Raw genomic sequence first — 11,035 nt, forward strand, 5'->3', positions numbered from 1 at the left:
GCGCAAAGTGGTTTTTACCGGTGCTGGGAGCTACCGGTGATTCCCTCACCAATGCCTTGCTGCTATGTGTAAAAGTGTGGGACCACCTGCATGTGTATATCAAAGTATTGATGTAAATAATTTCTTGTATTTTTGTTTTAAGTTAAATCAATGTCAGATTGATGGGATCATGACAGGTGAGAGAGAGAGAGTATATCCTGACGTTGCATGTGGTGCCGTGGTACAAATCATTTCCTTTTATTTTCTCCTTAAGATTTTCAATCATTTCTATCTTTTAAACCATACTGTTATTTTTGAAATATTTTATATATTTGAATTCCTGAAGCCAAGAGCTTTAGAATAAGATCAAATTTGGATGCATTTCAAACATGTTTTAATTTCAAGATTTCAAATGACTGAAATTAGGTTTCTGAAACAAGCGAAGTATGTTTTTTGCAATAATCGACATTAGTTTTTTTTCATTGAGTGAAATCAGTTTTGAAATATGTTTTCTCAACTGAGTGAAGTATGTTTCTCAACCGTGTGAAATTATTTTCTTTAGATGAGTGAAATTTGTTTTCCATACACATGACACATATTTCGGCCTGAAATACGTTAAATATAGTGAAATGTGATTTCTAAAATGAGTGAAATCTAAGTTTTGTAAACGGGTGTAATGTGTTTTGTGAATTAGTGAAATGTGAAACTGGCTGAAAGATTTTCTAAAACTAGTAAAATAGGTTTTTTGAAATAATTGAAATTAGTTTTTTTTCATTGAGTGGAATCAATTTTGAAATATGTTTTTTCAACCGTGTGAAATTATTTTCTCTAGGTGAGTGAAATTTGTTTTTCATACACATGACACATATTTCGGTGTGAAATACGTTAAATATAGTGAAATGTGATTTTCAAAATAAGTGAAATCTAACTTTTGTAAACGGGTGTAATGTGTTTTCTGAATCTAGTAAAATGTGAAACTAACTGAAAGGTTTTCTGAAACTAGTGAAATGTAGAAGTCACTGAAATCTAAGAGCATGAAATCAAATGAAATGTGTTCGCGTGTGAAACTTCTCATTTAAAATATATGAAATATATGAAATCGATGAAATCTGCTATTAGAAATGAGTGAAATAAGATTATTTCAGATACGTGAACTAGGTGCTTTTGTAATGAGTGCATGTGGAGAGAGAGTGCATGTGGTACTGTATGTGGTGCTGCATGTGGTTTGTCTGGTGCTGCATGTAGTCTGTCATGGTTGTCAGTTGTATTCCCAGCGTAGCGTACAGAGTTGGGGTGCATTTCACGGGTTATACGCGGAAAGAGACCACGGATCTTGACGACAAGAGCGAACGATGGATCAAGCACCGGTACATCCCGGCTCCGGTAAAAAAACTTATTCGGTGTCACTGGCTGCTGCGTCCGCGCATCCTGGAGTTGGTGTGTTTGGCTGCTGCGTGCGGTGCCGGTGGCCCTTGGCCGTGCTGCCATGGATGAAGGCCCAAGCTGCAATTTTTCTTGACCGATCTCGAAGTTGGGAGTTGGGCTGTGTTACTTGTCGTGCAGGGTCGGTGTGTTGCATCGTTATGGCCACGATGGCGAGGTGCTGCGGCGGCAGCGGAGTGGCCTTTCATGGAACGGTGTGCCTCAATCCGATGAGGAGTGACGGAGATGTGCGGCACGGATGAAAATCTTGCCCGACTTTGGCTGGTGTTGGCAGCGACGGCGCCTGCGGGTGTCGTTACCCTCTTTGGAGGTGTTGCTAAGGTGTGTCGGCATCTCTCCCTCCAAACTTGGATTGTTGTCTTCGGGCGAAAGCCTTGGTTCGTTCTCAGACCAACGATGGCGGCGTTTTGGCGTCGTTCCTCTGTTGGGAGCATCGTGTGTGGAGACGTGGCCTGGAGGTTCCGTGTTGTGGTTCTTCGGTGCTCGATGTTGGTTCGAGTGATCTTCTTTGGCGCTATGTACGCTGGCGCCAGTGAGTTCAAGATGATGGCTATCTCAGGACCAACCGAGTCCCACCACCCACTCACCATCTCTTTTTAGGCATTCATGGGTGTTTGGTGCGTCGGCAAGGGGAGTCCAGTGGTAGTTGTTGCTCTTCGAGGTGACCGGTGTTGGTTGAGACGCGGCTTTGTTGTTTTACTTAGGCCAAGTTCCTCTGCGTTGTGTTTGTAATGTGTGTGGTGGCTTATCTTCCGATTTGCTCGGGTGTGAAGTTTGTACTACACTTGCTGTTCGCGGCGAGTGGTAGGCTCTTGTAATTGTCATCTGCCTTCTATAAAAATATGGTACGCTATTGGCGTACTCTAAAAAAAAGATATATGAAGGATTCCGGCCGGAGCAAGGCGCAGCGCGGAGGAGAGCAGACGCGAGCGGCGGGGCCGACCGAAGCGAGGCGGCGTGGTGCGCGCGCGGACGGACGGCCGCCATCGCAACGATGGCGACGAAGAGGCCGAGGCCGAGGCCGCCGACGAGGATGTGTCGTCTCGCGCGGTCGCCCCGGGGGCGGGTCGATGTCGAGCCCCCGAGCGCCACCGGAGAGACAACGGCGATGCCGCGGTGATGATGACATCCAGAGCTAGCCAAGCCGGTGAGTCGATTTCTCCCCCTCCCAGCCACCCACTACTCTGTGTTACATGGTGCTTTAGATGGGTTGCTGATGTGGATTCAGTTGTAGTAGCTCACAGCAGATGGTTGGCTTGACTGGGATGTGCATGTGCATGCCGTCAGACTGGAGACTGGATGCAGGATGCACGCTCACTCAGAGGTCGTGCAGTTGCCTGGGTATAGCTGATACTCGCAAAGCCATCAATTTGATCAAGGCGAGACCATATTCTGAATTTTGGGGCAAGTATATTGCGTACCAAGTTAACTAACGTATTTGCTGACATTGTTCATGGTTTGGATCTCCTTTTTAGATGCGAAATCCGAACTGCAAGGCCATGGTGGACAACTGCTATGATGAATTCATAAAGACATCAGAGCCTCCGATAGTGGTATGTTCATGTTGGTCATCGTATATTCATATGAATGACAGATAAGTTTCACCTAATCGGGCATTTGCATTGCGGGGAGAAGATCTGCTTGCCGCTTGCTAAAGAACTCTGGCGGTACCATTGTGCCTTGTGGTGGTTACGTTGCCAGGAAGCAATATTTGGTTGCCTCAGCTGCATCTCGCCAATCTGCACCTGGCCTTGGTGTGGAGTTTGGGTCAGCACCTGGACATGTTATGCGAGCACTGTTAGTAAAGGTCATGTCAGCCAAGGGCTATCGAGTTCAACCACTTCCGGGGGTTCCACGCCATGATAATATGTAGGTTACCATAGCTTTAACATTAAATCGTGCAAAATATTATTTTTGCTATGTTTTATTATCTGCATGGTTTTCCTTTTTTTGCTTTGATACGAGATAGTTCATTCACTTGAATTAGGTCAATTTCGCTGACGGAACATTCATAGATGGAAGCACAAGCGCGCAATCATGTGATGGGCCCTTAAGAGATCCATATGCTGTCTTCTGTCAGGTCAGTTACTTGTACTAAAATGCACAACGGACTATGATAGGCACCATGTTTGAGGTTGAGACTTGAGAGCCTGGGCCATCAAGTATGCCTTCTCCCATGCACTGACGGCTGTCCTCCTTGAAATGTATCGATGCAGGGAGGAATACACAGGAGACAGTGGGCCCTTGTCCTGGGTGAAGTTCTGAATGTCATATAGCCGTTTGTTACCAGAAGACTTCTCATTTCTCGAATGTGTAGGCTCTTCGTTAACTATTGATTAGTGCGAGTGTTGATTTATGGGCGTCATCAGGTAATCTTCATAATTTGCTTGTTATTGATGCTGTCAGATCTGACACGGTGCTAGCTAGCTAACCAACTGACACAAGGATTTCCTTAATGCAGGAACCATCGTGCTCACAAAATCTTTTGATTGAATCGATGAGTGATTTAAAGCAGCAGAGATATTTCAAGGTTGTGAAGAGTTCAGCTGATTGATTAGCAGAGTAACTTCAAGTCAGAGCATCATCCATACTGGATAGCTTCTGCCACCGAATTGCCAGTTCATTAGGACACCAGTTTGAACTGAATGGGTTAGTTAGAAATGCTTTCAAACCGATGTACCTGTTGTCTGAGTTTGCCAATTCAGGAAGAGATAGATGACTGTCACAGCACAACACTTTATTTTGGGGGATTCTTTAGGGTACAATGAATCCACATTGCTAAAGTGTTAGGGTGATTTTTTAATGATGTTATATTTCAATTTTGTCACTTAATGGCCCAAATCAGTTTGCAGAGTCTGCTCATAAACAGGATTCATGAATTAACGGCGCCTCCTCTCCGTCCTCCTCCTGGAACGCGAGCTGGTGTCCCCTGTCCGGCCATTCGAGGACATCACCATCATACCGATTCAGAAATTCAAACAAAGTTTATCTATACGCTGCTCCCTCGGTCGGTGTGAGGAAAGAGACGTACTGGCCTAGTCGAAGGTGCAGGCAAATTTAACATTTTTGACTTGTGCAAGTAATCAATTCACAAAATAAACTGGGTGTGAAACTATTTCACACGCCGGCGCCACACCCTACGGTGCAGCGCCTAGCTAGCAGGCGTTGCACGCCAGTCCACCGTGGCAGCCCTGGGCCCCGCACCCAGCTGTGCAACGCCTCAGTGCTAGGCGCCACACACGGTGCACGCCTAGCCGTCGCGCGCTGCACTGCGAGTTATGTCCAGGCGCGCGGCGGCCCTCTCCTCCCCCACCCACCCATTGCAGCAGTTCCAGAAAGAAAGAACGCGGCGGCGGCGGCCTTATCCACTCCCCCTCTCAATCCTCTTCCCCAAATCCTTCAAATCCGACGATTTGGTCCGTGGATTTCGTCACCAATCCATCCTAGAAAGTACTCTCCTCCGATCCCCTTCTTTCTATCCATAGAAAATATTGTATTTTGAAGATTTGGGGAACCTTTGTTTGATTTGATTAGATTAGAATCTTACATGTATTATAATCTTGCATGTATTAGAACTCTTGTTTGTTTGATTTCCGGAAGCCTAGTTTAGTTTATTTTTCGAAAAAATATGGTTGGATACATAGGTTGATACGTTATTTTGTATGGAAAATATATTTGTATGAAGTAGGCCTAGTTTAGTTTATTTGTGTTGAACTTATATTTGTTTTGACAAGAATACTTTGGATACATATGCTTTGAATTTTGCATCTAGTAAGCGTAGTTTAGTTTATTTGTAATCGAAAGATAATTGTGTTGACAAGATTTTTTTTTAAATTGTTAGGATGGTTTGGCTTCTCGATGATCACTGGGACAAACAACACCAGTCGTATGCTATGTCGGTGGAGCAGCGGGTAATAATGAAAGTTGCCGGTGTTATGAATTTCATGTTTATTTCAAACACAAATGCCCATATGTAATGATTTGTTTGTTTGTTTGTAGGAGCTTGCACCTTTGAAGATTCGGTCTCATGGGGTCACCCTTGGGTGGGTGCGCTATGATGAGCGGTACACACCGTATGTAAGGGAGACAGGACTTCTCCCTTTCATTCATATGGTTCGCCGGTCGACGCCACCCAACAATGCTGCATACTATATCCTCACACACGGTCTTTCCATATCTTTTGTTGATGCATAGGACGTGAAATCGGACGTGAGTTGTTTGTGGTTTTGGGACACAATCTTGCCATCCACCCCTTTGCCTTGGCACATGTTAGTTGGCACACAGCTCACTACATGCCAAGTGGGACCTCCTTTCCATGGTCTTGCACGCACAATCCACGGACATATTTCATCTTCACATGCACATGCAACCGTGTAGCGCACATTGACGTCCGAGTGCACCACCTTGTGTGGACGATAATGCGTAACCGAGTAGTTGTCGAGACACATCTTCAATTCCAAGAAGGTTTCGAACTTAGACCTTTTGCAATCCGGTTCTTGTCATCTCCCAAATCACGGTGAGAGCTTGACCTAACCCCAACAGATATACATTGGCCACCATCTATCACGGCTTCATCCGCTAGACTAACATCCTTGAACAATGTAGTTCGATGATCACGACCGAATACCTTCTCGAAAGCTTCGGCCTCCTTCACCGTGAAACCCTCCGCATCAACTTGTTCGTCGGGACCATCGTCATCCGAGTCCGATGCATATGCATGGGAAAAAGGGATGGAATGGTCCATTGTCTCTTGCAAATGATATTTGTCGAGATCACCCACATTGTTGTCATGGAGATCAACTTCATTGTCATCGTCCGCATACTCATTATTCTCCTCTTGCAAAGCTTCATGTTGGTTGCTTGTAAACGGGCTCAATGTTGGCCTCACTTCTTGGGTCAAAAGAGGTTCAACAATTTCATTTCGCTTCAAGGGTGGGGGGATACTAGCAACCAAAGGGGAAGGGCTCCGATTCAAGTCCAAATGCAACCTTGAATCAACCTTCTTCATTGCAAATAACTCAAGAGCCTTGTCTAGTGATTTGGCCATCGTCTCCTTGTATGCAACCCAACGTTGCTCCGAGTTGACACGCATTGTCTTCCAACGGATGTGCACTCCAAAATCAACATTATGCCTTCCTTCCAACTGAACGATATCACTAGGGTCCATCCAATTCAAATCTTTCCTAACTTGTTGCAAGAGCTCCGCATAGCTAGGATTACTATCAAACACCATGTCAAACTCATCCGGGTCCGGTTCAATATTTCCTTTCAAGAAGGCGTGTTTGTCCCCATGATGAACAAAGACACATGTTCTTTCCATCCCTATAAGCATTCAAAGAACACAAGGTAACATTACTTCCATGAGTACTAATCCAAAGATACAAACCGTATTATATATATGAAACTACAACCCTAACCCTAACCATAACCCTAACCAAAACCATAACCCTAGCCCTAAACCTAACCCTAGCACCAACATAAGAACACCCATAAGAATAACCCTAATATACTAACAAAGCCTAATCATAGGAAAATGGCAAACAAACATCTCACATCTCCATGCAAATCTCTAGATCCAAACAAAATTAGGGTTTCCCCAAACTAGCAAGAAATGAGAAATTTGATAACATTACTTGGATCAAAAGAAGGGGATCGGAGAAGATTACCTTGAGGGAGGGTTTGACTTTGAAATTCACGGACAAATTCTTCAGACTTGCAAGATTTGGGAGAGGATTTGAGAGGGGGAGAGAGTGGGAGAGGGGGCAAAGCTCGGGTTGGGGGTGAGAGAGTGTGTGGTGTGGGGGGAGTGGGGGCCCAGCCGGATAAGTCACAGTGCAGCGCCCAAGAGCTAGGCGCTCCACATTAAATGTGTGGCGCCCGACGGCTAGGCGTTGCACCGTGTGTGGCGCCTAGCACGGAGGCGTTGCACAGTTGGGTGCGGGGCCCAGGGCTGCCACGGTGGACTAGCGTGCAACGCCCGCTAGCTAGGCGCTGCACCGTAGAGTGTGGCGCCGGCGTCGCGGGCGCTACACAAAAGGGTCATGGGTGTGAAATAGTTTCACACCCAATTTATTTTGTGAATTGATTGCGTCCACAAGTCAAAACTGTAAAATTTGCCGAAGGTGTAGGCCTTGTCGGGCTGCTCCACTGATGAGGTTGCTGGTTTCGCATACATTTCCGATGCCCCTAAATACCAGAATTGATTTTTTGAGGCACCTATTTTTTGAGGGTTTTTTAGGCACCTAGATTCCAGAACTTGGTCGGCCCAGCTGGATTTTTGTTCGGCTGAGCCTGGATGGAGAGCATTGGGCCGGGTCTGGGTGCTGCAGCGGGCGAAGCGGCCGACGAGGATAAACAGTTTGACACTAGACCTGATGCTCCTAAGTAAACCCGGGCAAACGTCGGGCCGGGCCGGGTTTCGGGCCGGGCTTATAAAAGCCCGACCTTCATTTCCCAAGCCCGAGCCCGGCCCGAAGCCCGAAATACTCCCTGTTTTCAAGCCCGAGCCCGGCCCGAAGTCAAGCCCGAAGCCCGAAAGCCCGGCCCGAACGCTGTTTTTTAATGTACGCACGTGCAAGCCCGCCCAGAAGCCCGAAAGCCCGGCCCGAAATACATTAAAAATGAAGCCCGAGCCCGGCCCGAACTATCTTCCGGGCTGCAAAAGTAGGCCCGAGCCCGGCCCGAACGTCAAGCCCGGCCCGGCCCGGCCCGGGTTTTTCGGGCCGGGCTCGGGCCGGGTCGTCGGGCCGGGCTGCCCATGCCCGGGTTTACTCCTAAGCATACGACAACAACCAGTTGAGCTAGCGAGCTTTGTTAATCATAGAAGAGTGCAAAATCTTAAGAAAACTTAAACGCCGATCCGAACATCTTTAAAAAATTAGAACACAATTTTTTTTTCGAAAACAAAACGTGAATGTTTTATCAAACGCGAACATTATTTTTTTTCACAAATTTTGAGAAAACAAAAACATTTTTCAACACATAAATGAATTTTGGAGACGCGAACATATTTTTTAGAACGGAAAACATTTTTTAAACCACTCAAAAAATTGAACTGGAACAATTTTTCAAATTTCAAAATAAAATTTGGAAACACGAACAACTTTTCCACGTGAAGAATTTCTGAATTCCAGGAAAAATTAAAAAAACAATTTTTTTTAAAATTTGCAAACAGTTCTGGAAACAGAACATTTGTCGAAACTTCCAACAAAACTTGTAAATTTGAACATTTTTTGAAATTTTTGAGCAAATTTTGGAACAGGAACACTTTTTCAAACTCCCAAACATATTTATGGAATTTATGAACATTTTTCAATTTGTGAACAAAATTTGAAAACCTGAACATTTTATAAATTTGTGAACAAATTTGGAAAGCTGGAACACTTTTTGAAATTCCTAAACATTTTGCGAATGCAATTTTTTTAAATATGAACATTTATTGAAACTCAAGAACAAAAATTGAAAATGAACATTTTTCTTAAATTTGCGAACGAATTTTGTAAAGTTCTGAAATTTTGAAAAATAACATCAAGAAAAGAAACAGAAACTAAAAAAAGAAAGTGAAATTTGAAATATGTGAACATTCTTTAAAACTCCCGAACAAAATTTGAAATATGTGAACAAATTTTTGAAATGGGAACATTTTATGAAACTCACGAAAAAAATTCAAACACGAACATTTTTTAAAAAATGTGAACAAAATTTGAAATAGGAACATTTATTGAAACTCACGAACAAAATTTGAAAAAATGAAAGTTTTTCTTAATTTGCGAACAAATTTTGCAAAGTTGTGAAATTGTGAAAAAACATGAAAAAAGAAACAGAAACTAAAAAAAGAAAAGAGAAACAAAATTTGAAGATGATAACATTTTTTGAAGTTCGAACAATTTTTTGAAAGCATGAACATTTTTTCAAGTCAGGAACAAAAATTGAAAAGGAGAACATTTTGTGAAGTTTTGAACATTTTTTTGAAAGATGAACAAAATTTGAAAATTAGAACATTTTGTGATGTTTTGAACAATTTTTTGAAAGCTGAACAAAATTTGAAAAATGAGAACATTTTGTTAAGTTTTGAACAATTGTGAGCAACACAAAAAAAATGGAAAAAAAATGAAAATAACTTTGAAAACAGAAAAAGAAAAATGAAAAAGAAACAGAAAACAGAAAAAAAAGAAATATAAAAAACGAAAAAAAGATAAAAAAGAAAACAGAAAAAGAAAAAGAAAAAATTAAATTAAAAAGAAAAAGAAAAAGAAACAGTAAAAAAAGAAATAAAAAGAGGTAAAGAGGGAATAGAAAAACCGGTTCAGGAACCTTCTAGAAGGTTCTCAAAACCAGAAAAACCGGCTGGGAACCACGTAGAAGATTCCCAAAACCGGATTCGCTTTAACGTTGAACGGGCCGGCCCATCCTAAGGCGCTCGTCGATCTGCCTGTGCGTCCGGTCGAATACTTGCCGCAAAGAGCGGCAAATAGGAAATTCCTCTCTCGCCGGCCGCCGGCGATGTCGACGGCTGCAGCCACCGCCACCCTGACCTCCTCCCCCTTTGCCCGGCGGCCTCGCGCCCCGCGGGGCGGCAGGCGGACGGTGCGGCCGCGCGCGTTCCACTTCCAGCCGGAGGTGGCCCGCGCGGTGGAGTCGCTGCAGGCGGAATTCCGGGAGGTGGACCGCGCCCTGGCCCTCAACTCCTCCCGCGTCTCCGCCGCCTTCCACGCCGCCCGCGTCGCCCCCCACGTAACCACTCAGACCTCCGCCCCGCTCTTTCTCTACTCTCTTTACCCTCGCTGCCTGCTGCTCACTGACGCGTGGGCACCGGCCTGTAAACTGCAGCACTTTGGTGGGTCGACAGGGTGCGACCACGACGACGCCGGCGGCCGAGAGGCACTCGACTCCGTCTTCGCCCACGTCGTCGGCGCCGAGGCCGCCATCGTGCGCCCCCAGGTTTGCCCATCCATCCCACATTCAGTTGCCGCGCTCTGCTGACGACCTGAGCCTGAGCTCCCGGTGACGAACACTTCTTGGTTTGGCAGTTCTTTTCCGGCACGCACGCCATCGCCTGCGCTCTGTTCGCGCTCCTGCGGCCTGGACACGAGGTGATTAATATGGACATGGCTGAACCGAAACGCCAAATTCTGGCATTGTGTCTGCTGGACTCAGAGAACTGATGACAGACAACTCCTACTACAGCTCTTGGCGGTCGCCGGGCCTCCCTACGACACCCTGGAGGAGGTCATTGGGATCAGGGGTTCGGCCAATGTAGGATCGCTCAACGACTTTGGGGTGACCTACCGAGAAGTCCCGGTGAGCTGATTATTCCCCTCCAGACATCTGCTACTCTGTTTTACATTGTGCTACTCTGTGTTACTTTGCCTCTGTTACTCAAGCGTGTTACTGTTACATTGTGCTTTGAATGGGTTGCTTATGTGGATTCAGTTGTAGCTCGCAGCAGATGGTGGCCTTGACTGGGACGCGCTTGCGCATGCCATCAGACCGGAGACCGGGTGCGCGCTCATACAGAGGTCCTGCGGTTACTCGTGGCGCAAGAGCCTGGGCGTAGATGATATTCGTAGAGCCATTGATTTGATCAAGGCAAGGCTATAACATGTGTACTTTG

At 45.3% G+C, this 11,035-nt stretch overlaps 1 protein-coding gene and 1 pseudogene across 1 annotated transcript in view; both read left to right on the plus strand.

Moving 5' to 3' along the window:
- Positions 1 to 1,818: 1,818 nt before the first annotated feature.
- LOC119361357 lies at positions 1,819 to 3,698 on the plus strand (annotated as a pseudogene).
- A 6,212-nt stretch (positions 3,699 to 9,910) lies between these two features.
- Positions 9,911 to 11,035, plus strand: part of LOC119366173 (uncharacterized protein YnbB-like) — a 3,470-nt gene continuing 2,345 nt past the window's right edge. Inside the window, exons 1-5 of the mRNA XM_037631867.1 lie at positions 9,911 to 10,155; positions 10,252 to 10,362; positions 10,452 to 10,514; positions 10,609 to 10,722; positions 10,861 to 11,010. Coding sequence (XP_037487764.1) covers positions 9,925 to 10,155; positions 10,252 to 10,362; positions 10,452 to 10,514; positions 10,609 to 10,722; positions 10,861 to 11,010 — 669 coding nt within the window. The 5' untranslated portion in view covers positions 9,911 to 9,924. The remainder of the gene's footprint in view (positions 10,156 to 10,251; positions 10,363 to 10,451; positions 10,515 to 10,608; positions 10,723 to 10,860; positions 11,011 to 11,035) is intronic.

Source organism: Triticum dicoccoides, chromosome 2B (genome assembly GCF_002162155.2).
Source record: "Triticum dicoccoides isolate Atlit2015 ecotype Zavitan chromosome 2B, WEW_v2.0, whole genome shotgun sequence".
In the NCBI taxonomy this organism is placed as follows: domain Eukaryota; kingdom Viridiplantae; phylum Streptophyta; class Magnoliopsida; order Poales; family Poaceae; genus Triticum; species Triticum dicoccoides.